The 26,625-nt window shown below is 45.8% G+C and overlaps 3 protein-coding genes across 3 annotated transcripts; 2 read left to right on the top strand and 1 right to left on the bottom strand.

Moving 5' to 3' along the window:
* The first annotated feature begins 319 nt into the window (after positions 1-319).
* LOC120458700 (homeobox protein unplugged) lies at positions 320-4,861 on the top strand. The gene is made up of 3 exons (XM_039646443.2): positions 320-1,611; positions 4,076-4,326; positions 4,388-4,861. Exons 1-3 carry the CDS (start codon positions 792-794, stop codon positions 4,751-4,753), a joined length of 1,437 nt encoding a protein of 478 aa, XP_039502377.1. The 5' UTR covers positions 320-791; the 3' UTR covers positions 4,754-4,861.
* A 4,671-nt stretch (positions 4,862-9,532) lies between these two features.
* Positions 9,533-12,184, bottom strand: LOC120458310 (N-acetylglucosamine-1-phosphotransferase subunits alpha/beta). Its single transcript, XM_039645916.2, has 3 exons — positions 11,992-12,184; positions 10,503-11,923; positions 9,533-10,445 (listed from the first exon to the last, which is right to left on the bottom strand). The coding sequence occupies exons 1-3, from the start codon at positions 12,080-12,082 to the stop codon at positions 9,957-9,959; spliced, it is 2,001 nt and encodes a 666-aa protein (XP_039501850.1). The 5' UTR covers positions 12,083-12,184; the 3' UTR covers positions 9,533-9,956.
* Positions 12,185-12,563: 379 nt separating this feature from the next.
* Positions 12,564-14,684, top strand: LOC120457997 (V-type proton ATPase subunit S1). The gene is made up of 5 exons (XM_039645489.2): positions 12,564-12,699; positions 12,788-12,890; positions 12,954-13,056; positions 13,120-13,381; positions 13,455-14,684. The coding sequence occupies exons 2-5, from the start codon at positions 12,805-12,807 to the stop codon at positions 14,141-14,143; spliced, it is 1,140 nt and encodes a 379-aa protein (XP_039501423.1). The 5' UTR covers positions 12,564-12,699; positions 12,788-12,804; the 3' UTR covers positions 14,144-14,684.
* Positions 14,685-26,625: the final 11,941 nt, after the last annotated feature.

The raw sequence follows: 26,625 nt of genomic DNA on the forward strand, positions 1-26,625 counted from the left end.
CACCACCAATTAAAATGAAAAGTTTGATAGACCTCTTCACTGGTGTGTTTAAATATTTAGAACCAGAAATACGAAATAGACGCACCCGAATAGAAATCCGTAGACAGATATGCACCTAAATTGCATATACAAATCGGTGAGCACACTGGAGTGTCTGCTAATGATGCCCAGCAGTCACACCCACTGGCAACTGATGTTTGAATTTAAATTGGTCACTAATATGCCTCGCGAGAACCCCATCCTCCGTCCTCCGTCCTCCGTTCTCCGTTGTCTGTAGTCGGGGGAAGCCCCGAATGGCCAAGGAGCTAACGAAGACGGCGCATTAATGGCAGGGCGTTCTCCTCGCCAGTCCGGCGATGTCTGATTACCGAGCGATTCGAGCAGAACGCAATTACGGAGCGGGAAGGTGGGTGGTGGTGGTGGTGCTGGGGAAGCTCCATTGCCGGAAACTGGTTCGCTGTGTGCACCACCCGGTAATTAGCCACTGGCCAATGGGATCGCTCGCTAGAGCGAGACACCAGCAGTTTGTCATGCGCCATATTGAAATGGAGGAGGAGCCACACCATCTGTGGTGGTGGTTGCTCGGCGCCTCTGAATTTCTGGGTTTCTGGCTTCGACTTGGGTGCCGTACGCGTACGTGATGTCTGCTGCACTTGGACAGTCGCTCGCAGATCTCTGAACGGTTCACTGCGTCGTGTCTGCTCCGGAACAAAAGCGCGTTAAGAAATTGGGAAAATTAGAAAAAGAAGTTTCATTCAGTCGCCCTAAAAGTGTGCTTTTGAGTGGGCAATATGGATCGACCGGCCCTGCTGCAAAATGGAGAGATCGCCACCATGGAGTCTCCCACTACCAGGCTGGCCAGCAAACCCTTTCCCAAGCCCTTCTCGATCGAAAGTCTAATCGCCAACCAAACGCCTGCCACTGCCACACCGCCATCGCCGCCAGAGGAGCGGGATCAGGAGCCGGAGGCGGAGCAGGAGCAGGAGCTGAGTGCCCGGGCCATGGTGGCCAGTTCTGCTCTGGGACTCACCCAGTTTCCGCTGTATAATCCTTGGCTGCATGGCTACTTCGCCCAGAACCACGAAAGATTAACGCATTTAATTGCCGGCGGCTGCTACCTGCCCTCCAGTCCAGCTAGTCATCCTGTTTCGCAGCAGCCACAGCCACCTCAACCACCACCTCCACCACCACATGCCTTGGAGAAACAGCTTCCAGCCACCGTGCCGCATCCGCTGGATACGCGTTTTCTGCCCTTCAATCCCGCCGCCGCCGCAGTTGCGCCCACGGATCTCAGCTACCGGCGATTGGCCGAGCTCATGAACCAGGACTACGTGCACAGTCTGAGTGTCCATGCTCGACTGCAGCACATGGCCGCCGCCGGCAGAATGCACGAGGATCAAGCGAACCCCGGCATGGCGCAGCTCCAGGAGCCGACGCTTCCGCAGGCCCACTCCTCGCCAGCCAAGTCCGGCAGCCACAGTCCCATGGAACCGGCTCTGGATGTGGGCATGGACGAGGACTTTGAGTGCAGCGGCGACTCCTGCAGTGACATCAGCTTGACCATGTCCCCCAGGAACTACAATGGAGAGATGGACAAGAGTCGCAATGGAGGTGGGTACCAAGCAATAAATCTTACCAGGGATATGATTATACCTTTGGGGTATTGGGGTGCTTTGATATAGTTGTTATAAAGCATTGTCTGGAAGCGTTCTGAAAATCTTTTAAGCTTACTATTTACCTTTTATTTACATTTTACAGAAGAAATATCTGGCATCTAAATTAAGTCGATTTGCCCATTTTAGACATGGTTACACCAAAGACATTAAAAGTTATTAGTTAGTTATTATAGTTAGTTATTATAATGTCTTTGGTTACACGTGAGCAAGCTGAGCAATTTTGTAATAGTGAGCAATTTTCAGCATAAATCTATATATTTTGTTTTAAAATATTTAAAATATTTTTATTGTTTGTCAAATATTTCAGAAAGCATTTAATATTACTGAACTCTTATTCGGTTGATTCTGTGATCATGAATAATTATGAGTCTAATGCTAATTATATAAACTTCGATTTCTTAGTCTAGTTTTAATGGTCAACAGAACCCACGAATTCTAGAACGGAAATATTTGAATTTTTTAATCTTAAAGGAAATAAGAACATTAGTGTTTTTGCGATTGCAGATATTAGGATATAAATCGAGGTATAATGTGCCCAACTGGGAAGAAGTTTGACTCTCATCAGGATGCATATGATATAAAATTGTTTACTTAAATATTTTATGTATGGCTATAATGTACATACGTTCTTGCTATTGAGCGTGCTTTATTATTTTTGGCACACATATTTTTGAGACCTGATTGTATTTCTTATAAAAGGTTAACTTTTTCGACTTTTCGACTTTCGACTTTATCGTACTGTTCTCTTATAAAACGTGTTCAGCCAAAATGCACTATTTCAAATCGGCTGAAAATACACGTACATATTTCCAGAGCTTAGTACTCATTTACCATTTACTAATTTACCCTTTCGAATCCTGTCCAGTTTTGCGGTGGCTCATTTTGTCGAGCGATGTTGTCACGGCAATTCAAATTGAGCCTGCCACGTCATAATCAAAATTAGCATAGAGTGCATTAAGACCCAATGTTCGGTGTCAATCACGCAGTGAAAAGTTTTCACAACTCCGACTTCGGGATCCAGACCCGCCACTCGACCACAAAGCAGAGTGACTGGAGTGCTGACGTTTTGACAATCGTAGCGATTTAGTTTGGTCATTCGGATGGAATGGCAGTGCTCTCCCATTCTCCCATCACCATAATCATCCGGAGCCCCCGCTGCTGGGCAAAGTGTCTGGAGACGGAGCCATCCGTGCCGCAATCAATTTGCCAGCGGAGCAGCAAAGAGCGCAACAAATTTCCGACTAATATATTCATAACTGAACGCAAGTGGGCGCAGACTAGGGTGCGGTGTGGGTGGCTCACATGGGGGTGGTTGGTTGTGTGGGTGAACAGGGGTTCAGATGGGCAGATAAATCAGTGACAGCGGGCGCTTTTGAAGCGTGTAAGTGTTAAAAACCGCTTAACCGTGTACTCAAAATTAAGAGTATCTGAAGTGGCAGCAGGGGTGGGAGGAGTCATCGGGCACTTGGCTTGCACGCTCAACTTGAGTCCACCCAAAACAAGCAGATTATGTTTCGAGCATTCCCGGCGACTCCCCATCTCATCTCTTCTGCGAAGGGCAGCCTTCAGACACATGTATCCAGTTATAAATAAATATGTTTGCCACAAGTTGTGGCACGGGCCATTTGCACCAGAAGTCCGAACTCGTTAGGGCCCCATTAATGGGCTTCCTCAAGAGAGTGTCTTGAGCCCGAGGAGAATCAGCCAGGATGTGGGCTGGACCGAGGCGACATTGTGTTAGAGCGACTCTGAATGATGGGCCTGCACTGAACAGAATATGTGTCCCAGTATCACAGGAAAGAAATAATACAAAAAGGAAGGCAAATGGCACAAAGAACAATGTAATTCAAAGAAAAAAAATAATTTTTAGCTTGCTCTTAACTTTGACCTCTTGACTGTTACATTTTATAATTAAACTCATATTGAAGTTAGATTATTCGGAAATGCAGTCAAATGTAGATCTTTTAATTCAAAAAGAGTGTTATATACTCGTGTTAAGCAATAGTAATAACAATTTAGTTACAGGTTAATAAACTAGCAATTTAATACAGATTAGTTGATTTTAGCATTGATTTTTGTGGTGCAATAGTAGTGCAATAATAGTGATTTGGCTCTGTATATGATCCAAATACATCATATTGAGATCATGTTAATTCTATAAACCATGTTCATTTTATAAGTTAGGAATGCTTGGGTATTGGATGTACATATTACATTCAAAGACTCCTTGTAATGCCGTCTGATATCCAAATGTGGAAGGATATCATGTATTGTGGAAGAGAAATCGGCTGGGAATACTTACATACATATGTATTGCATGGAAATTTGTCCTGATTGTACACCTCTTGTACATCCATTGATTCCTTGACAGAAACTAATGCAAAGCGTTTCAATTTCAGCCTATTCTAATTCGGATAGTGAGGATTGCAGCGATGATGAAGGCGCTCAGTCCCGACATGAAGGTGGCGGAATGGGCGGCAAGGACTCACAGGGAAATGGCTCCAGTTCGAACTCCAAATCCCGTCGCCGGCGCACAGCCTTTACTTCGGAGCAGTTGCTGGAACTCGAGCGCGAGTTCCACGCCAAGAAGTATCTCAGTCTCACGGAGCGCAGTCAAATAGCCACCAGTCTGAAACTAAGCGAAGTTCAGGTGGGTTTAGCTTTCAAATTAAAGAATAACACATGAGGCTGATATAATTCCACTCGAATAGGTAAAAATATGGTTCCAAAATCGACGCGCCAAATGGAAAAGGGTCAAGGCTGGACTCACCTCGCACGGATTGGGGCGCAATGGCAGCACCAGCGGCACCAAGATTGTGGTGCCCATTCCCGTGCACGTGAACCGATTCGCCGTGCGGTCCCAGCACCAGCAGCTGGAGAAGATGTGCCTCAGCGGACCGAAACCGGATCTGCGCAAAAAGCTCTCGGCGGAGGCGATCGGAGGCTTCGAGAAGTTCAGTGGTTCCACCAACGTCTGCCCGCCATCTGGCGGATCCGTGGGATTGGGAGTGGGCGTGGGCGTGGGAGTCGGTTTGGGGGTATCCACGCCCCTCTCCCTCGCCAGGAGCATCTATTGATGGAGTTGGGCTCCTGAAGCTTGCGAGTGTAAATACCTGTGGAGGCAGTTCGTCTGCAAACCGAGTTTTCTTTATGTAAATAAACAACCGAAAAATCAAATCTAAGCCGGAGTGTATTACTTTATCTGCTCAGACTTTCAACTCAGTGGATTTCATGCTAGAAGATTTGAGCACCCATATAGGTGATGTTTTGTCTGTGCCACTGACCACATGACAGGACATAAATCCTGCCGACCCAGAAACACGCCCATCCAGGAGCCGGAGAGCCGGAAGTAGAGCCACTCCAGGGACTCCGGGCACAAATCTCGCCTCGATGTCAATTGGAACAATTAAACTGCTAATTTGTGCGATTTAGCACGGCCCAAAGTGGCCGTTTGGAGTCGAGTGTCGAAAATCGAGCGTTGCATTCAGTTCGAGTTCGGGTCGCCTTATCTGTGACTAATTTTTGTAATTTAACGCACCAAATTGTCACGAAGTGAGAGTCAGGGCAAGGATCTGCGAGAGTCCTGCGAGCGAAAGAGAGGGTAGCAGGGAACAGCAATCACTCCAGGTGTCTCCCGTGTCACGCCTCCTTGGGCTAACTGCGATCCTGGGCGCAGGACTCTTCCCTCATGACTTATTAGCATCAGCAGCTCCCTGCTTTGTGTGAGTTTTTAATTGCATTAGCGACTTATTGGCTGCCTCCCGGCTCTTGTTTATTGTAACTCCCCTGATCGCCCCTCTCCGCCACAAATGCCTAATTGTTCCCCGGCTGAAAGGCCAGGAAAGTAGGAAAGTAGGAAAACCACCCCAGGGAAAGGGACTCGAACTGGGAACTGGCCCTGTACGGGTACGGAATCGTATCACCCTCGTGTGTCGTGTATCGCAGCTTTATGTTGGGACACGCCTCCAAGCATGGGTTTTTATTATTGCAACACTTTGCAGGCAATTTGCTGCCGGCTGCTGGATTGTCGAGCGATGTTCTCTTCTCTGCCATCCAGAATCGGAAGCTGGGCGATGGAAGCTGACTCTGCGGCACATGAGCAGTGACAGGATCGGGGTTAGGCCACATTGGCTTAGGGAGTGAGCTACGATAGGTGTAGGTAGCAAAAAGAAGTCACACACAATCCATAAATTTATAAAAACGTACCTTACATTTCATAAATTCTTTAAAGAATTTGTGTTAATCTTAGTAAGTAATCGTATTTATAAAGCCATACCCCACATAACTGGAAGTGCACCCGCAATTCGTGGTAGCCGAGTCACCGCCTCAACATCAGGAGTAGAATCAGCCACCTCTGATTGCTTCTATGTAGTTCCATGTATAGCACTTCTCTCCTTTTGCCGGAGTTGCTTTGTTGTAAATTATATCGCCATTAATTACGCGGGGATTTGTGTCGCACAGAGTAGTTAAGCAGCCGTAAGGCGGCACGTTAAAAATCACTTTAAAATCATTAAAAAGCGGGAGAACATTTTCTCGGGTTGAGATACAAATCCGGATCCTGCGAGCAAAAAAAGGGGGTCATAGTTGAATGGAGGGCTTTAAGCGAACGTCAATAAATCACGCCAGAAATGCGCGTTGTCATAATTTGTCATAAGGCCAGGACACGCCCACTTTTGGAAGGCACATATGTGGCGGAGAGGACTTCTCCTGGTCTTCATGTATTCTGGTATTCTGGTCTCCGGGTCTGGGTCTCCGGGCTCAGCTTTGTTGCCATGGCCATCCGCAGCGGACTTTGCAGGCCTTCAAAGGCACCGAGGACGACTCATTAAAGTGCACTTGTCAGCGGCCGAAGACGGCGGGAATGTCTCCATGAATTAACTGCCCATGAATTGACTGCCACTCATCGACAATCAGCGGCAATCAGCGATGTAAACGGCTTGTAAACAAAGGGGGGATTCGCTGTGGAGGAGCACGGGCGTCCAGGGTCTGGAGGGGCTCCATTGGCGTAGCCATGCGATCTGTCACTCCCCCAAAGACGGACGATCAGGCACCCACAGTCACTCCGCCGTCTAAAATTCCGCTGAAGAGGGAGTCCAAAAGCAAACGAAATGCACTCACGCACCTGAATCCCTAATCAGCGGACCGCGGTCCGCGATGACGATCCGTCAGGTCGGACAGGCGGCAGCTACCGGCGGCACTGCATTTGGTCATTCTTGGGCATTCGAATTTGGGAACGGGGCAATGCGCATCGCTGGCAGGTGGGGTGTATTCGTGTTCCATCTCAGAGGAGCATACATTTTCAAATGAGAAAGTGTAGTATCATAAAGGGTATATCGTAAAGGGTATTGTAGTTTAAATAAAGGATTTTTAAATCATTTCTTCATTTAGTTATCATTATCTTAGAGATTCATTAGACTGGTGAAAGTTAAATTTTAGATTGAAGATTTTAAACTTGGTTGTGGGATCAGAATAAGCATCAAGCATCAAATATATATTAAATCTAATTTTCATACACAACATTTTGTATAGAATGTTCCCTATATGTTCTCTATATTCTCTATATTCCTCGCTACTTCCAGGGTACAACACTGTACGTTTCCCTCAGCTGCATCACGTCACTGCACTCATTGGATTCGCTTGCTCGTCGAATCATTAATTACCATTTTATGATTTTATTAATTTCCCAAATCAATACATAAAGCATGCAAGGGGCGGCTGTTCTGGCTGTCGCTCCATCCAGGTGCTCCACCCCCACCCCCTCCTCCACCACCCTGCACCGCGGTCAGTGTCGCCGGTTCTGTCCGCCGATGTCCGTCGCCGTCCGTCCGTATTCCAATTCCCATGGCTTATGGGCACGTACCGGTGAGCTCGTAATAATAATGAATGTAAATTGCCGCAATGAGCGATTTAATGTCTTAATTCTTTGTTTATACTGCATTTTCATATATGTCGCTGCTGCCACGCCCCCTCTTCTCGCCCTCCCGTGGGGGCGGGAGTGGTTTGGACAATTTGATTATTACTATTACCATATGCAGCGTTCAGCGAACAAAGTGCCGACCGCATGAATAATGCAGTAGGCAAAAATGGAATAATGCATTTCGAAAATATTATTAGAATGCATTTTCGAATTGGTCAATTTTCAAAAGACTTTTCGCGGCTACTTTCTGATCACGAAGGAAGCCGTTTGTCAAAATGTGTCCACAACTTCGTGCCAGCCAATTAAATATAAATATATTACATTCACCCACTCCATCCCCTAGAAAGCTAAACGATTCGGGGAAAAATATTAGAAGCGGGTGTCCAACTGTCTGGGATTTGGTCAGAGAGTCGGCACTTCTGAGGATTTGGTGTGGGATTGGGTTCTGAGCTGGCCACGGTTGCTTGAGAAGCCATACAGGAAGTATCCACTGAGGATCGCTGGCAATGGGAGAAAACTTAAGCAGGACTTCAATAGCTTCAATATATATATAAATTATTATAGAGCTTGTAATTGTAATTGTAATGACAGGATCTTAAGAGACTGCTTATGCTATAGACATAGCATACAAAAACGCGTTCTTCACATTTCAATGGCACCAACAGGATATAGATATACATCCCCATTTTGAACATTTTAAGCATTTCCTTATCCCACACACATATTGTCAGCTTACCTTTTGCATAATTTGGCATACCGATCTGGCATTAATCAAAGAGCCGAAGAACTGACAACCCACAGCCACTTCCGCTCTGTGGCAGACCACATAAATCGGGGGATCGAGATTACGGAACACCTAAAGCCATAATAAACCAAATTGTGGCGTGTGCACGTATTTCAAGCATGAGTCCCAGTGTCTGGGTGGCCCAACTAGAGATCATTTAGAATGAGTTACGAGGCCAGAAATTGGCTGGGCCTACGTGTCCTGTGTTTAGGGACACGTTTGTAGGGCCCGTAAAACCCTGGAAACACGTGCAGATAATTGATAAAAGATTGGATCAGATAAGATTCGAGCTGCTGTTTTGGGTAATTGATATTCTATCGTACTCCGTCGAGAGTCACAACGGGAGCGGGGGAACCCCCGCTGAGGCACTTCGGTATAGTAACTCGAGTCCCGATTTTGCGGCCAGTGGGGTAAAAAACGGCGGACGCAATTTATGCCACAGCATCCGGATAGGTTACACCCACAACTTCCCCACAACTTCGACCGCTTTTCATGAGTTGGCGAAATAAAATGGCAAATCCAATGAAGGCAGCATAATAAAAAAGGAAGATGTTCCTCGCAAAAAGAGCAAATCATCGTCATATGTACACGGCACTGGGGAGCTATTGCCCAAGCTCGTGCCACGCCCCCATGAAGGGGACCAAGGAGACCCGTGTCAGTCTGTCTGGACTCGCTCCAGTTCCGCCCACCGGCTTCCGGGCCGCAAAGTGCGTAGTCTGGGTTTTTTGTGGCCATAATTCCAGCGAGGAAGCGGGGAAGTTGGACCTGGGTGGCTCCCGGCCGTAATTACTAACCACCCACTGGCCCCTGGCCGTAAGCGTAAAAAACCGAGCGAAAATGTGATGACGTAGTTAGAGTGCTCGGAAGCCACCAGTGAATTGTTCGGCAACGCCCACCGCTCAGCGGGTGGTCAAATTCTGCGGTAATCATCGACGCGCCAGGGAATCCGGAGTACGGACTCCGGAACCGATGCTAAGTGCTGACAGCAATCTGTAGTTTGGACAGCAGCCAACCAATGAACATAAAAAAACTAATTTAATAAATGTTTGCAGTTTCTAGAGCATTTGAAATCAATGGAAATGGTATATTTTGTTCAGAATAAAGAACAGTCATTAGCAAAATTTATAAATATCATTTAAGGCGTACTCCATTGAATTATTTCATATGTATATATTATTATATGTTCGAGTTATATATTTGTTTAACAAAAATAAACTAGGTTTTAGATCATTAAAGTTGCCTCTGGTAATTCAGTACTTTGGGAGAGCAAATATCATAGTAAAGCAAAACTTAGAGATAGTAGCTATCGCCGCTCAGTAAAAAAACTTAAATGTTACGAAACTGAACACAAAGCAGTTCGACTGCAATAGCTTGTCAACAAAATATTCTAGAAAATTTCACTACGTATCCATTCCTAACGACTATTCTTAAACGTAGCTTCTAGCATGCACCTAAAGAACTAGAAAAATAGCCTTACACATGGCCTTCAACTAGATTTGACTATGATGTCTTGCGGAAATGGCCAATTTACAACATATCACAACATTGCAGAAGAGAGAAAACTTTCCGAAAACGATTCCTACAAGCGCTGCACACAGCGCCTAACTAACTTAGCCTTGTGGTGGCACATAAATCGCAGCAGACAGACAACCAGCAGCAGACTCACTCCATACCCAATCACCAGGACGGCCCGCTTTCTTCTCTTCCAGCGCTGAAAGTCCTGCCAAGACTCGAACCGATTGCGATACTGCGGCGGCAGCTCAAACTTGCTGCGTCTCGGAAAGAAGGAGAGGTAAAAGTCCTCGAGCAGATGGCGCACCATCTCGTTGTCTTCGCTTCTATTGGCATCCAGATTGTCGTTGATGCAGTTGAACTTGCGCGGATTCCGACGCAATCGGTCTAGTGATTCCACGACCTCCGTGAGATTCGATGTGAGCATCATAAAGTTGCTGTGCGAAGTTCTTTTTGGGCTGATATGGAAGTTATACATGGGTCGGACAGCGAAGTTTGCCGCCAAAGCTTCAGCCAGAAGTGGACATCGTACAACCAAATCTCTTGTTATTGTAGGCTGAAGGAGGACTCAGATATTAATATAATTCTGTTAGATATAATTATATGTACTAACCAAATTAGAATCCTCATATCGTTCGTAGACAAGAGTGGAGTGTTCGACTGTGTCCACTTTTAAATGCATGCCCAGATTTCTAGTACAGTTTTGAATCACCTCCTCGAAGTAGCGCATGGCCGACCAGTCGAGTGGCGGCTGATAGATGCGAGTGAGAAAGGTGCGCACCTCTCGATCCGACCAGGTGGCCGATCCGTCCGTGTCAAACTCATCGAAGATCTCCTCCACGCTTATTACTTTGGTTTCGCTCATCAGAAAGGAGTAGTAAGCAAATGCGTACTGCAAATCTGTGGAGGCGCGGAAGCGCTGATGGGCAGTGTCTAAAACTTGCTGCTTAAATCGGCGCTGCATTGCCTCCACTATATCCCTGTCGATTAGAAAGCCCACGTGCGCCAGAACATGGCGCGCCTTAAAGCCATAGGCTCTATTTAGCAACATATTGGTGGCAATCAGCGAGTGGGAGTAAATATCGGTGGAAGACTTAAAATCCTCCTTGTGCAGCCCGTGGCGCTGTGTTGTCAGTGGTTCGGAGCTGGAAGACTCCACTTCGGAATTCAATGACATGAGTTTGGCCTTATTAAAGCGCTCTACAATGCGACGAAGTTCTTTGAGTGTGGACACATTGCGGTGCCGCATGACATCCTTAAAGTTAGCAGAGCTGCGTCTGAACAGCTTTTGAAGACCCAAGTGAGGAAATCGGTGGATTCTTGCTTGTGGAACAGCGGCAGGTTCCACCTCAAGCACTTCTTGGCTTGGTGGGAGGCCGTGGGCATCGCTCGCTGACCCAGTTTCACTGCAGTCTCCTCCATCAAACTGGCAGGCCTCTATATTGCAGTGCCGATCGCATGCACCATCCCCTATGTAAGTCCAGGGGCAGTCCAACGCGCAGTCGGGCACCATCCATGCCTGGTAAACGCGAACTCCCTCCGCCTCTGTATACAGGTCCTCTGGGTACAGCGGCGCTCCCAAGAATATGTCGTCGTTCAGGTAGAGGAATCTCTTGGACAGTTTGGGTATGCGGTGCAGAAACGTTTCGATGGCCGAGCTGGAGAAGGTGGGCAGCTGCGCGGGATCAGGAGCCAGCACTTCGTGGGGCACCACCGTGACCCTTTCGTAGCTAAGATCTAGCCAACTGGGAATCTGACCATTGGTTACTATGTAGACATGCCTGATCCACGCGGCGTGTTTCTCCAGGGATCTCAAAGAGTACCGCAGTTCATTCTTGTCATCGAACCGCGAGGGATCGTACTTGGAATCGAATCGGCGGATGTCCTCAATAAAGGTGGGATCCGTGCCATTGACCCACGTGTAAACCGCATCGATGGCAGTGCAGGAGCTGCTGAAGTTGCCGGTTTCACCATTCTCCGATGCGGAGAAATACTTGGCAACTGTCCAGATAACCAGGCAGAGTCCTCCAGTCACTAAAATTTAAAGAAGACAATTAAAGTTATATAGTAAAGTAATAGGAAAGGTGAGCGAGTCAACTCACTCATGAGCGCCAGCAGCTTCCGGCGGGACTGCAGTCGCAGTTGTTCCATGGCACGCCGCATCCTTCGCGGCCAGCGACGGCGCAGACGCATCCTCAGGTCGTCAAATGGCACATTTCATATACAATTCCCGCAGTAAAATCATAACAAACTTTGTTTTTCTTTGGGACAGTGTGGCCGTGCCGCAATTGCGTTAAAATACTAATTGGCAAAAAAAAAATAACTTTACTCGGGTCCACTATGGCTTTTGAAAAAAAACACAAAGTATTTAAAAAAAAAGTATTATAAAAATAGTAGAAAGAATAAAAAATTGATTTCAAAGAATCAACATATGGAAGTTTCGGATCCAGTATGGAGGCCGCTTCCAGTTGGAATGGTGGGTGACCACGCTAAGTAAACAGCAAAGCTCTGAACCTTAATTGTATTGTATTTATATTCTCTTAAGCATTAGTGACGGAATACCAATTAAGGCCAATTCATGGTAAAAATATCCAATCAGTCTCTTCAAAAAGCAATAAGAATTGGTCCATTTATTTCTAGTATTTTCCTAATCTCATACTTTTGGTATTTTTAGGCAACACTGCGGTCAGCTGGTGCGCATCACATGACCGTCATAAGGTTTTTTTTCTCACTGGAATAGGCGACGTCGTGCAAGGCAAAGCGAAAATTTTCACCACCATTTTTCGTTTTTAGTTTCAGTTCACTTTTCGGTTGGTTTCTTGTGCCTCTTGTGTTCTCCTTGGTTCCTTACTTATGCGTTTTTCGTTCTCCTTTGTTTCCATTAAACCCCCACCAAAGTAAGCGAATACAGAGCGATGTTGTGGAAATCGCTGATTGCGTTGTGCGTCATTGGGGCTGCCGTGGCGGAGCAAACGCCCGTCTTCCTGTGGGGAGCCAACAGGTGGGTGTGCGCCCTTGAATGTGTTGAACGTGAGTGTAACGAGTGCCTTCCCCATTTTTCCAGTGTGGCGAAGCCCTCCCTGAAGACGGTCTCCCAGTCGGAGTTCGCCGAGCAGTTGGCAGCATTGCTGGAAGATCACATGGTCGTGGCCTTCGAGGAAAATGGCGTAAGTGCTTGAGTAGCCACTTAGTTAGCTAGACTTGTGACCCTTGTGTGTTCCCATACCCAGCTGAGCAACAAGGATTTCCTGTGCTCCAACTCCCAGGCGCAGTCGTGCTACGCCCAGCTGCAAGGTGTGAGCCCCAAGACCTACTACACCAGCGTGGAGAACCCCTCGGAGGCGCTGCGTTCGGTGGCCGCAAAGCGGGAGCACAACTCCATCGACGCCAGCGGAAAGCTGACCACACCGGCCAAGTGTGCCGTGGGCACGGCCCTCTTTGTGACCTTCGAAGACGCCGCCACAAGCCGCGAGGCCAGTCTGGAGTCACATGGTGGGTCAACATTAAAGTACTACAAAAGCGTCAATAAGACACACTAATTTAACCATAATTGAACCCATTTCAGACGCCGCCATTGCCGCTATCAGCAAGCAGTTCGAGTGCAAGGTGGCTTATCTGTACCTGGCGGCCCCCTCCACCGCTCCCGTGGTGCAGCGTCGTACCCGCCGTGACACAGCCGCCACTACCGGAGGCACCCTGTGGAAGTCGACCAATCAGTTTCAGATCTTCTACACTGCCCTTCTTTACAACGGAAACCCCATCACCGTCACTGACCTCAAGCTCACCAACACCAGCTCTACCAAGTTATCCGTTGTTATGGACACGTCTGACACCGCCAAGCAAATCACCTTTGACGTTGTTTATGATGGTGGATACTTTAGTCTGAGCAATTTGGCCTACGACAACAGCCAATTCCGCTCCACCGGCGTGAATGCCCCAATCACGTTCTCTTACTCGTGCGGCAACCTCACCCTCGAGTCCACGGCCGCGAACAACCGGTACAACACCCTGAGCTTCAAGTCCTTGCAGCTGCAGGCTCCTTTCGATGGTTCGTACAAGACGGACTTCGCCTTCGGCGACTCCTGGGACTGCGTGGGCTTCGTGACGCCCGGAATCCTGATGGGACTGTTTGTGGTCGCTCTGCTGCTGGTCATCATGTTCGTCGGCGTTTGCTGGATGATGGACATCAACACGATGGACCGCTTTGACGATCCCAAGGGCAAGACTATCACCATTAATGCCTCCGCCGAGTAAACCGCCAACTTCATCGGTTCACACCCTATTTGATTGTTCAATGCGCACTCAATATTCATTCCTTTATTCCTTCAGTCTATCCACATGTATATGTAAACAAATCAATACTTAATACCGTACTCACATAACACATAACCGGGAAATTAGTCTTCACAATTTGTATCGCATTCGTAATTTTCTCCGGCAAAGATCAGTATACGTTCAGCATCACAGCGTTGCTGATTCTTGTCGCCGAAAATTGCCTAAGGTTTTGCTTGCACCGACTCGGCATCCAGTATTTCATTTAGAATAGCCCCAAAATGTCGTATATCGAAGGAACTTTAAGAGACGCACATGAGTGTGTTCGAGTGTGTGTGTGTTCATGTGTGTGTGTGCACATGGGCAGTAAATCTTATCTAAAGTATATCTAAGTGTTTTATAGTTTCTCGCTTGGCACAAATATGCGAGACTAATTTATGCCTCTGTATGATAGTTTGTCATTTGTGCGACCCTCCTGTTCGCAGGCCAACGAAAATAAAGTTTTTTTCAATTGTGTTACAAATGAAATATTTTTACTTGCGAGAACTCGATGGTCCTATGCCCTTACAGATAAATATTTTTAAATGTTCGAAATAATGGAAATAACTATAACGATAATAAATAATATTTAGAGAAATCTGTTTGATCAATCCTTTTAAGATTTCGATGTAATAAGTCACAAGTTTGTCAGCCCATCTGAGCTAAAGATAAAGTAGTGGTATAGATTGAGTGTAAGTGTCGGCCTGACTAGATCGGCTTGATTTTGATTAGGAATTGCTCACGTAGTCACATAGGCAAAAGACCCATTTATTGGCTGGTATCCAAATAGTTGTTAACAACTTTTTGTGTAGCTCGTTTTGGAAACAATTTCAATTGAATTCTCTGGTCTTGCAGGGCGGAAAAAGTCATGGAAACAAATCAAAAGTTTAATGGAAATTTATTGGGCTGCATCGACGGGGTTTTCGAAAGATTCTCCGCTTTCAGATCAAAACTTGAAGTTGAAACTTTGCAACTGCAGCGGAGGAAACCCATTTTCCCGGCTTTCATTAACTTGCTCTGCCGGAGTGGCAAAAAGCATTGTTTATGACATTTTAATCTCTTGTTTATCCGCTTGACTTTTCCACTTGCCTGCGGAGTGCAAAGTGAAAGGCTGCATCCGCCTCCGTCTGGTCAAGGCGTGCGTAAAATAAACTCTCCAGCAGACAGCGCAAAAAAGTATGCTACGGCTGCCAGGCACCAAAGAACATGGGTGGTGCTGGGTATGCGGGTGTTTGGGATTTGGGGCGCTCCTGGTCCGTGCGCTCAAGTGGGAGGCTGTGCTCTCTGAGCCAAGAGGACACAGTCGACTGCACTGCGAGTGGCTGGCAGGCGCTTACCGTTTTTGTTGCATTAGAAACAGGTCAGTGCGTCATGCACACAAATGAGCATATGACCCAACTGGAGCGCAGTGCCGACATCAAGGAGTGCAGCGGGTCCGAAAACTTGCGCCAAGTGGGGTCCTGGGAGCTGCCAAGCCATGGCATCGTGGGATACCCTCGATGGAGGGTATCCGTCGCCGTCCGGTTCCGAGGAAACAGTAATTATGCATAAGTCAACACGCGGCATTCGTAATGAACTCCACTCAAAGCGGAACGAGCACTTTGCGGACTCGCAGCCATGGCGCAAAAGTTCGCAAAGTTTTTGGCAGTCGAAAATGTCGCCAACTTGCCAGCTGCCGAAAGTTTCTGGCCAGGCCCAAAGCAACTCCTCTATGCGCCCGCCCGTAATATGGCATGTGGAAATTTGGACGGATGTGGTCACACGGATAGCACCCTTGGCGTGTGAACTTTCCGTAATTTTCCTTATCCTCCGCAACGTGCTAATACATCAGAGTTAGCAGTATATGCAAATATTTCAAATATTTCGCAGAGAAAGCTTGAAAAGAAATTATGTCGATGGTGTCATGTCGATGGTGTTTTATATGGAATTTATATATAAATCTTCACATAGAAATTGTAGGTGTGCTAAATAAATGAATAATAATCAGTTTGGAATCTTTAGCGGACTTACATAGTGTGCTACAAGGTAAGTTACAACATTATACATAACAAATCAGTTTATGATAACATAATACAACTCATGTTTTGGATTTTTTGGAAGTTAAAGATATAAAGATCGGATTTAAATATCAACCTTTTCCCATTTAATTTTAATTGAAATTTTGTCATACAAGTATAAAAGGTGTAGGAGCTACGTTACAACTTAGCACCAAAACCGAATGCAGATTTAATTTGAAAACGTAAATAGCTAGATTTTAGAAGCCCTTCGTATAAGCAAAGTTTGTTTCATAACTAAATGTTTGAGCCCAACTGTAAAAACTTATATGCCAGTGGGGTTCTTAACCCTGCCGACCGTAGGACCTTCCTGCTGCGAGAACCCCTGGGGCCAAAGTGTCGCTCATTCCTCGCCAGCAGCCGCAGGCCGTAATAAACCCAGCGGTCTACAAATTGCAGCATTAGGCGGCACAAACAGAAATGGCAATTGGAATGGGAATGGGAATGGGAAGTGGCCAACTTAGCAGGAATAGGGCGAGTCCAAGTGCTCGAACACATGTCCTGCTCGACTGGCACAAGAAGGACGACCGGAAAATGCACCCAATGCAGTTTGAAAAGTTGGTTCCCGTTTGCTGTCATTAAGCTGAGCCACAGTGCGAATCATTAGGCAGCGGAGCAGAAGGATGAGGAACTGAGAGGAGCTGGGAGGAGCTGGGCGCTGTCCATTGGAGGCTCGGATGTGGGAAGCTTAAGGCAAAGCCAAAAACAATGAAATCGCTGCCGGGCGACCGGCTTGAGACAAAGTTAATGACGGTATTTGTGCAGTGCAGGAGTTCCCGCCACCCATCTGCCGCCCAGTTCTGGTACTTGTCTCCACTAAGTGGATGTGGATGGCTTTGTAGGGTGCGGGCATGGTTAACTAATAAGTACGACCAACCGGCGAGGGATTGAGCGGCTCCTCAAAGGGGATTCCGAGTGGAGCGCGCTAATGAACTCATTTGTGACGCTGTTTTGAATGGATTCCAGGTTGAGCAGAGGATTGGGGACTCTATCGCCTTAAACAGCTTGCTTTAAGGGAAAAGCGAAACATGGACAAGGAGAAATAATTGGCAAGGATACAATTTATGATAAACTATAAGATGCGACTATTCAACAAATGCTGAGCTAGTTGATATTGCCCATAGAGAACTGAATTATTTGTACGAGTATAAATAACTATGTATCTCACTGGCATTGAGAAGTGACCATTACTTGGCTTTCGCCTGTAAAAAGTAAAAAGTAATTTGATTGATTTTAGTCCAAGTTTTCTCTTCAGCCCTCCGAAAACTTTACCAGCCTCAGCCCACAGACCTCAGCCCATTAACCTTTAACCGACAAATCACTCTCAAATTCCGAGCCAGTTGACCTCAAATTAAGCTCTATCGAGTTGGCCGAAGGATTCTGCAACTTGGCAGCACAGATAGAGAGTTTCGATTTCCGGCTCAAGGAGCAGGCACTCGGATGGAGAAACGGTGGTCAGTGGGTGGGCGGACAGACATTAATTAGTTGTCATTTTTAACAATTGAGCGTGACGAGGGACAGGAAACGTTGGCAAACACCGAATTTCTCTGTTTCTGCCTCTCTGTGGGCTTTTGCAAATTAACTGGGACAAGCCTTTGTCAATGGAAAGGGGATTCGGAGACGATAAGAACTGAGTTCTGGTTCCATTTCGAGTTTAACCAAAAGCCAGAATCCAGTGACAATTGACAAATGATGTTGGAGCCGTGTGACGTGTGACAGATAAGTGCCGAAAAAGGTTTACAACTTTTGCCGACAGCCATTTATTATTGATGTCCGACTGCTGAAGTCCTAGCAAATTAAGCCCGCTGCCTCCAGTTGCCTAGTTTCCCAGTTGCTCAGTTACCCAGCTACCCATCTATCCAGTTATCCAGTTACCCAGCGGTCCAGCAATTAGGCAACAGCTCAGCCATAATGACATGCAAGGGGATTAGAGCGCATGGAGCGGCACAAGACTGCACCACTGGCCAGCTTGGGAGCTCAAAGCTCCGGCTTAGGGTGTAATCCGGAGCGTGTAATTCCACCACTGACCTGCTTCCACTGACCACCTGGGGAGGTGGGGCCAGGAATTAATTAGTTCACCAGGGGTCGGGTGATAAGCGAGGAGAGCACTTCATAAGCCTCGGTGACATTGCCAAGTGAATTACCGATCTGCGACTTTAACTTGATGTATAAGGACTTTCATTTAGGAGAAATATGTAGTTCACTTAGCCCATTAAGTGGGGTCACTTCATAGCTGAACATGAAATGTTAATATCGAAACGATAGGAGGTCTTTCTAGAGATTTTCACACGTAGCTGGGCTTAAAGAAAAACAAAACCACAACTTGGCGGCAACTGGAATCAGCTGTATATACAGAGAACGATATGCTAGAAGCCGTTGGGAATTTTAGCGACGCGAGCGTAATCAAGTGGAGAATGCAGAACATTTGAAAACTTTTAAATGAGTTTGCCATTGTGAAACATATTTACTATACTAAAAGTTGGGCAATGGACTGTGTCACTTGATTTATAACATTTTATAGAATCCTTTCCCCTAGCCGTCGTGTCCAATGAAGAAAATCCCAATGATGTGGTGCACAAGGTAGCCGTGACATAGACCCGAATTAATGCAAATTTTAGGGGACTACATTGGGCATATGTAAATGTTTTCCCAGGCAAAGCCGATTAGCTTTCCCACTGGTGTAAGACAAGCTCAAACACAACGAGCGAACTCATCACCAAGTGTAAATAAATCGCGCTGGCAGCTGAATGGAGATATATCCGTATAACCGTCTATGTGTACATGTGCATCTATACACACCATCCAAAGGCAAGCAGATCAAGTGCATTTTTATGTAAATCCATTGTGTGGCAATGTGAGAATGCGTAGAAAAGGCGACACGAGGGAGATTTGCATAGAGCGCTTTCGATTTCCATTTCCATCGGGGGAAATTGGACTAGAAAGGCGTTCTATTTACATCTCGTCTCGGGGCCCCCCGTCTTTGTTCCCCTCGACTTTATTGATTGAGTGAGCAGCGGGCACATGTGTGAGCAAATCATATTCAATATTTTGTTTGTTCTCCGCAAACACGCCAGTCGACTGAGCCCATATACTACATATACGTCTTTATAGACTTGGTTACCGGTTGCCCCGGCAAATGTTATTGTACTTTTGATTGCATTTGGCCCACTGACTCGCTTTTCACTCGCAGCCCACGGACATTGTTGGCCCAAAATTGAACTCTGCTCAACTTCTGCACAACTTAATCATGGACCAAGGAGGAAGCACTGGGATGCAGGGATCCTGGGAGCCAAGGATCCAGCACCATCTGTCTGGCAGGCCGCATTTGTTGAGCTCGTACCTTTTCGTGATGCCACAATGTTGCCGCAAAAGTTTTCACATTAAAACCGTTTCATGCCGGCAAATTGTGAAATGAGTTAGCTGAACTGCACTCCCGAAGGGCAAAACGCTCTTGCCCGAAAAGTAAAAGTTCAAAATGGCCGGAGTGCCAGAAGTTTACATTGTTTGTCCGGTTAATATCTTTGCAGTCCTTAAATAAATAATTATATTTTACAATTTATGGGTAATCAATTGCAGGGTTGTTGTTTGCAGCTACAAAATGTGTAATCCTTCTGATATTATTATGCTAAGTTTGAATAGATTATTGTATGTACCGCTCTTAGTGATGTGTACATATATATACTTAATCGGTTTTATTTGCTTGATCGATCTACACTAAAGTGTACACTAAAAAGTACCACGACTGTTTCAAAAGAATGTTGTATTGACTGGCAAAGGTACAGGGTAATTAAGAATTTAAAAACTACGTGACTGTTGGTGAATTTCTTTTACACTTTGTCGCCTTCTCTTGTCATCCAGCTGTAATTACCTGATTTTTAGCGCGCACGAATCCTATGGTTTGCATTTCTGGCATTTAAACTGCTATCAAAGTGTCAACAAGCCTTTGTTAAGCGAAATTCGTAATTGAGTCTTTTTGCAAATGCGTATTGGAATTGAGTTATAGCCCCATTGATTGGCAAATATTGGAGGTCGGTAAACAAAGACTAAATTAATTTAAGTTGCAGCTTTATTAAAATTGCACTGCGTCAGAACCTGACCAACTGGAAATGCCCCTTCAGTCGAGCCGGGTGAATGGGAATTAGTTTAAACTTCCTTATTATCTACAGCATTTAAATAGTTGCCAACAAGTATCTCCGCTCAGAAGCTCAAAGGTGTAATCCCATAGAGGAGCAAACAAGTTTATGCCACCTGAAATTTCTGATGTCCACATGTCGCTTGCGTCTATGTCGAGCATTTGGTATCGCATATAGAACACACTTTAGTTGCAACTGTAAAGCCCTCACTCTCCACTCAACTGGTGCAGCCTTGTCAGCTTTGTTCGGCTTTTCTGCTCGCCATTACACGGCTGCTTGGGGAAATGCTGCTCTCACATTTTCCGCTTGCTTTCCTCCACAGCATTGTCCTTATTATTTCCCGCTTCCCCGAGTGACCAAGGCTGGATGCTCCTGCTGCTGCTCCTCCTGCTGCTGCTGTTGCTGCTACCTTTTGTTGCTGCTACGAGCTGGCTCATGCTGCTCAATTCCAGTTAAGAGATAAAATTTTTATGACATCACTTTTCTTTTCCATTATTTATTCGCCCATCGTTGCTGCTGCCGCTTCCTCGACAATCCGCTGCAGATGATGAGCAACGACATCGCCTCGGGAGTTTATAAACTTTATGTTTATTGAAGCCATAAATTGGTAGTGCATATGGTTCGGTAGACCTCTTTGGCTCCCTCATACATTCTACTATTTTATCCGCGTGCAACACGGCGTATGCGCGATGTAACGCACTGCATGCTGAAATATCCCTTTAAAAAAGATAGACACGTAGGGGAAAAGTACCGTATCTAGTATTTCCTATCCAATTTTAAGAGTAATGTTACATTTTACTTAGGTTTGCTTTCTTCAAACCAATTTACATTTTTCTGATAGAACTAGCTGCCCAACAATTGAATTAGCCCGAATTGACCACAAATAGCCACACATTTCTGAACGAATGCACAACATACGCACGGAAAGTAACCAAATTAAAATCTGAAAATCTGCAAACTACCACAAAGGGATCCCATTAAAATACACTAAAAACCCATTAAATTCGAATAAAATCCAATTCAAGAGTTTTTTGTCTGCGTTTAATACCATAAATCAGAAAATTTCGCAGACACACAGGCACGAGGAAACTCTTCCATTCACATAGACCTATAAAATAGGACAAATCCTTGGCTAAGCTCCCACTACCAAAAGCCAAACAATGCGAATTGTGCGTCCGGTTTCGCCCAGAAGTTTGGGCAATGGTATCTGCAGCTATCTTGGGCTGTAACCGGACAAAAAAATAATGAATAAATTCGGTTTTAATCTTAGTTGGTGCACTTCACCCCCCTGTCAAGTTAACATACAATGGCAGCATTGAAAGTAAGTTCTTTCTACCATGTAAAGTTTTTGTTAAGAGGTATTCTTCAAGTCGTATACTGGCGAAACATCCTTGTTGTTTGTGTTTGGCAACATGTAAATGCCCAACTTTGATGTTGTTGCTCCTTGGTGTTTTGTTTTGCGGTTTCAAACCATTTAAGTGCCGCACATTAATGCCACTCGATCCCGCCCCCTAATCTTTCCCCTTTTAAGCCCCATTCAATGGGCAATAAAATCGTAAAATTCTGCCCGCATTCAAATCTCGTTGTCAGATTGGTTGGGGTTGTCCTGGGCAACGGACATATCCTGTTTTGACAGAGGAAACAAATTTTTGTCCCGCTCCAATCGTTTGAGCGATGCATTTTGCAAATGCATGCATATGCATTTGCTCAGTTGCAACTGAAAAAGGATGCATCTGCGTGATCTGCATTTTGTTTAACTTTAAGTGGGCAGGTGAACGTGCTATTTGTTTTTAGAGATTCAAATTATTTACATTACATTTAAAAGTCAAATCTGTTAATTATATATGAACATATAAGTGTCTGTTATAAAAATATTATTTATAAGCTTTAGCCTTTAATGGTATAGTTTAAATGTACATGTAGCAAGCAGAATAAAATAGTTTATTATTTCAATTTTATAAGGTGCCTTTGGGCAAAAATCAGTCGAATTACATCTGATCGAAAAGGATGCTTCTTTTTCTCCGTGCAGCACTATCCGGCAGCTCACAAAGTAAGCCTTCAGGACAGAAGCGTGCGGCAGCTTAGACAATTTCTGGGACGGGTGGAGTAATTTTCTTTGAGGCATTTCCAGGTGCCAAAACACAGGGAAGCCTGTACATGAATGCGAACACATGTATCTTGCCACTCCACCGGAAGCTGTCATAAAAACGGAAAAGCAGCTGGCAAGCTTTGCAAAGGCAAGTGCATCTGCTTCAGCTTTTGCTCCTCCTCCAGGATACTTCTGGTTTCTGGGCGAACCTCCTCCTTTGATTGTGCTCACCGACAGCCAGACAGATATATTGTCGGCCTTACCCAGTGCAAACACTTTGCCAGCCATCGACTGTGGCCACAATAAAAGTGAAAAGCGAAGAGCGCACTCCGGCCATTGCATTGGCAAAAGCCATAAACGTGTTGGTCTCCGGGGGCCGACTGTCGGTTACCATACTGCCACTGCCACTGCCACTGCCACCTGCACAGCCACTGCTACTGCCACTGCCCCAAAATGCAACTGCAACTTTGCCGTGTTCTCGGTTGATCCGGCGGTGCTGGGACATATGTATGTTTCGGGGGAGCAGCCAGCGCCACTCCTGGCCAGCCCATGAATAATGGCCATGGAACAGAGCAGCAGCTCCGGCGGCAGCTTATTGTGTGAATTATTTGCGCTATGTGTATTAAGCTGCAGCTCAAGCTAATGCAGCATCAGGCCCATTTCCCCAAAATACATCTGCACAGAAAGAATAATATCTTAAAGACTGTTCGATTCGTCCTTACATCTGGTTATCTATATGACATATGCACCTACTAGTTAGACAATGTATTCGATATGACATGACTTAAAATAACTTGAAAAACTTTAAAAGTAGGAAACTACCATGATACATTTTTCCTGCACTATTTTCGTGCAGTGCCTGAATGCATCGCTGCAATTTTCGTGCTGCGGCCCATGAGTCGTATGCGTAATTTGATTTACAATGCGAGTATGGCTCTCATTTAATGTGCGAACGTGGATGTGGCTATGTGCATCTGTCTGTGCCTCTGACTTTGCCCGGTTTTGGCCTAATGGCCATGAGATCGTGTTTAATAGTTAACAGCTTTGATTTTCCACCAACCATTTGATATTGCACTGATGGCATGGGATATTGAATTATGCCTTGCCGGTAGGATAATGATAATTTAATGCCTGTTTGCCTTTGCACAGCAAAGTTAGATTGAGTGGGAAGAAGCCATTATTCTGCATTGTTTATTTACGATTGAGCTATTTGGAAGAAGGGGTCTGAGCTACGAGCTGAAAACCCTTTAATATTCAAACTGGCATGCAAAACGAGTGATTTAGTGAAAAAACCTTAATTAATGAATTATTGCAGCCAGCAGAAAAGTGGTAATTATTTGCGCAGCCCGCCACACCTGTTAGCCTTCGTTTTTGTAATTATTACCACTGTGGTGGCGGCCTTCGTCACTGAACCTAATTGAATTTCGCACCCAAGGAAAACAGAAACAGGTATGCATCCGTTTGAGCCGGCTGCGAAATTGAAATTACTTTAATGCCGGCTCCGGCGTAATTGATGCCTTCAGTGCAGTGACCTGGATCGCTGTCAGCCCAAGCAGCCGTGGATGCATCATCGTGGCACCAACAGCAGCCCCAGAATCCGGCACGGAGATTCCCGCACACGCCCCACCATCGGCCCATCATCCCATCATTCCATCATCCCACCATCCCATCCGCATCATTGTTGGCCTGTTTGCTGTTGGCGTGGCAAACAATCCTGACGAAAGAGCACCGGCTGAAGGAGAAGGGGGAGCGGCAGGTCCTGCAGCGCTGTAGCCCTGCAACAGGAAGCAAAAGTATGACACAGGAAGCCGGAGATGGTCCCTTCGCCCCTTCGCCCCTTCGCATCCCCTCTGTACTCCATCCTCGGCCAGCAGACCCACAATTAAAGCGATAAAGGCGCAGGAAAAATGTTCTGATGTCGCATCTCACAGGCGTAAATCAGCAACAGATGCACAGATACAAATTGCTGGCAGTCCATTGTAAGATTGTTTTATATTTTTAGATTTAAAACAATTAAATAGTATGTATTAATTCGCTTTAATCACTATAATAAAGACTCCACTCTAAATTCTATTGTAATCCATATACTTCGACACTTTCCTGGTAGTCTTATCACGGTTTTTTCCAGTGCACCATTGGCGAATGTGTGTGCCGCGAGTGGCAATTTAAGGTACTTAAAAGCCACGCCACTTTTAATGAGAGTCCCCGAGTGGATGGCACTGCGCATCGCCGATCCGAGCCAATCCAATCCGATCCGATGACACAGATTCCGGGCGGATGACCAGATGGCTATTACACGCAGTAAGCCGGCTGCAAAGTAGCTGGCCAATTGTTGCGAATGTGCAGTAAGATTTAATTGAGTGTCCGCTTCCGCTGCAGCTGCCACTTCCACTTGCACTTCCACATCCACCTCCACCATTCCGCATCGCGCATTCCGAGGTTGATTGGGCTAATGGAGGTGTCCGATTGACGCAGCTTTCTGGCGGGTCTGAGCTCCTTTGATCTGGTTGCCTCTGCTCCGCCACGCCGCCTCCTCCGGGACTAACGACCACTCAATTAAGTGCATTCGCCGCCTTTGAAGTGGCCAAGAGAAAACGGTAACTGCTTTAAGCCATTTCCTCATTTTCGGAGTGCTTCGTTTGATAAAGGAAGCAGCGAAGCTATACATATATAGTTTCCTGCAGATGCGTTCAAAGTCCATTAGGCCTTGATTTGGATTAGTTTTCTAGAAACAGCGCAGATATATGCTCATTTCATTTTTATACCCGTTACTCGTAGAGTAAAAGGGTATACTAGATTCGTTGAAAAGTATGTAACAGGCAGAAGGAAGCGTTTCCGACCATATAAAGTATATATATTCTTGATCAGGATCAATAGCCGAGTCGATTTGGCCATGTCCGTCTGTCCGTCCGTCTGTCCGTCTGTCCGTCTGTCCGTCTGTCCGTCCGTCTGTCCGTCTGTCTGTCCGTATGAACGTCGAGATCTCAGGAACTACAAAAGCTAGAAAGTTGAGATTAAGCATACAGACTCCAGGGACATAGACGCAGCGCAAGTTTGTCGAATCATGCTGCCACGCCCACTCTAACGCCCACAAACCGCCCAAAACTGCCACGCCCACACTTTTGAAAAATGTTTTGATATTTTTTCATTTTTGTATTGGTGTTGTAAATTTCTATCGATTTGTCAAAAAAAATTTTGCCACGCTCACTCTAACGCCCACAAACCGCCCAAAGCTGCCACGCCCACACTTTTGAAAAATGTTTTGATATTTTTTCATTTTTGTATTAGTCTTCCAAATTTCTATCGATTTGCCAAAGAACTTTTTGCCACGCCCACTCTAACGCCCACAAACAGCCCAAAGCTGCCACGCCCACACTTTTGAAAAATGTTTAGATATTTTTTCATTTTTGTATTAGTCGTCTAAATTTCTATCGATTTGCCAAAAAACTTTTTGCCACGCCCACTCTAACGCCCACAAACCTGCACTTCTACTAGCTGAGTAACGGGTATCAGATAGTCGGGGAACTCGACTATAGCGTTCTCTCTTGTTTTTTGATTGTAAAGTAGCGAAACAACTGAAAAAGTAACAATTAATCCTCCAAATCGTTAGGCAAAACAAATTGTAAGAATCTTGTTAATATGTCCAAGTCTAATCGAAATGTAGCTATATCGTTAGCCAATTCTCTTGATTTTTTAGTCCCTATTAACACCCAATGCGGAAGAAAGAGAAACTGGAGCAGAAGTAGCCAAAAGAGCTCCTAAAATCTGCATTAGCTGGTGGGGAAATTGAAAAAGGCAAACAAAACTCGCGTGCTTCGAAATGTTATGATGCTGAAGAGGTGCTGGTGGTGCTGGTGGCGCCACAGGCTTCAGCGGCTTCAGTGGCATCAGTGGCATCAGTGGCATCAGTGGCACCGGTGGTGTGGTAACTGCACACATTTTAACGTTGAAAGCGTTAACCGACTGTGCAGTGGCTCCATGAGCTCTGGACACTGGATGGTGGATACTGGATACCGGATTCGGAGCTCTGAGTGCTGAATGCTGACCAAACAAAACGAAATGCTCGCCGGATTCTGGCTGATGCTCCGAATTAGGTCAGAATGGTGGCCGCAAAAAGCACGAGCACACAAAAACGGATACAAGCCAGAG

This window comes from Drosophila santomea, chromosome 2L, assembly GCF_016746245.2.
Source record: "Drosophila santomea strain STO CAGO 1482 chromosome 2L, Prin_Dsan_1.1, whole genome shotgun sequence".
NCBI classification, from domain to species: Eukaryota; Metazoa; Arthropoda; class Insecta; order Diptera; family Drosophilidae; genus Drosophila; species Drosophila santomea.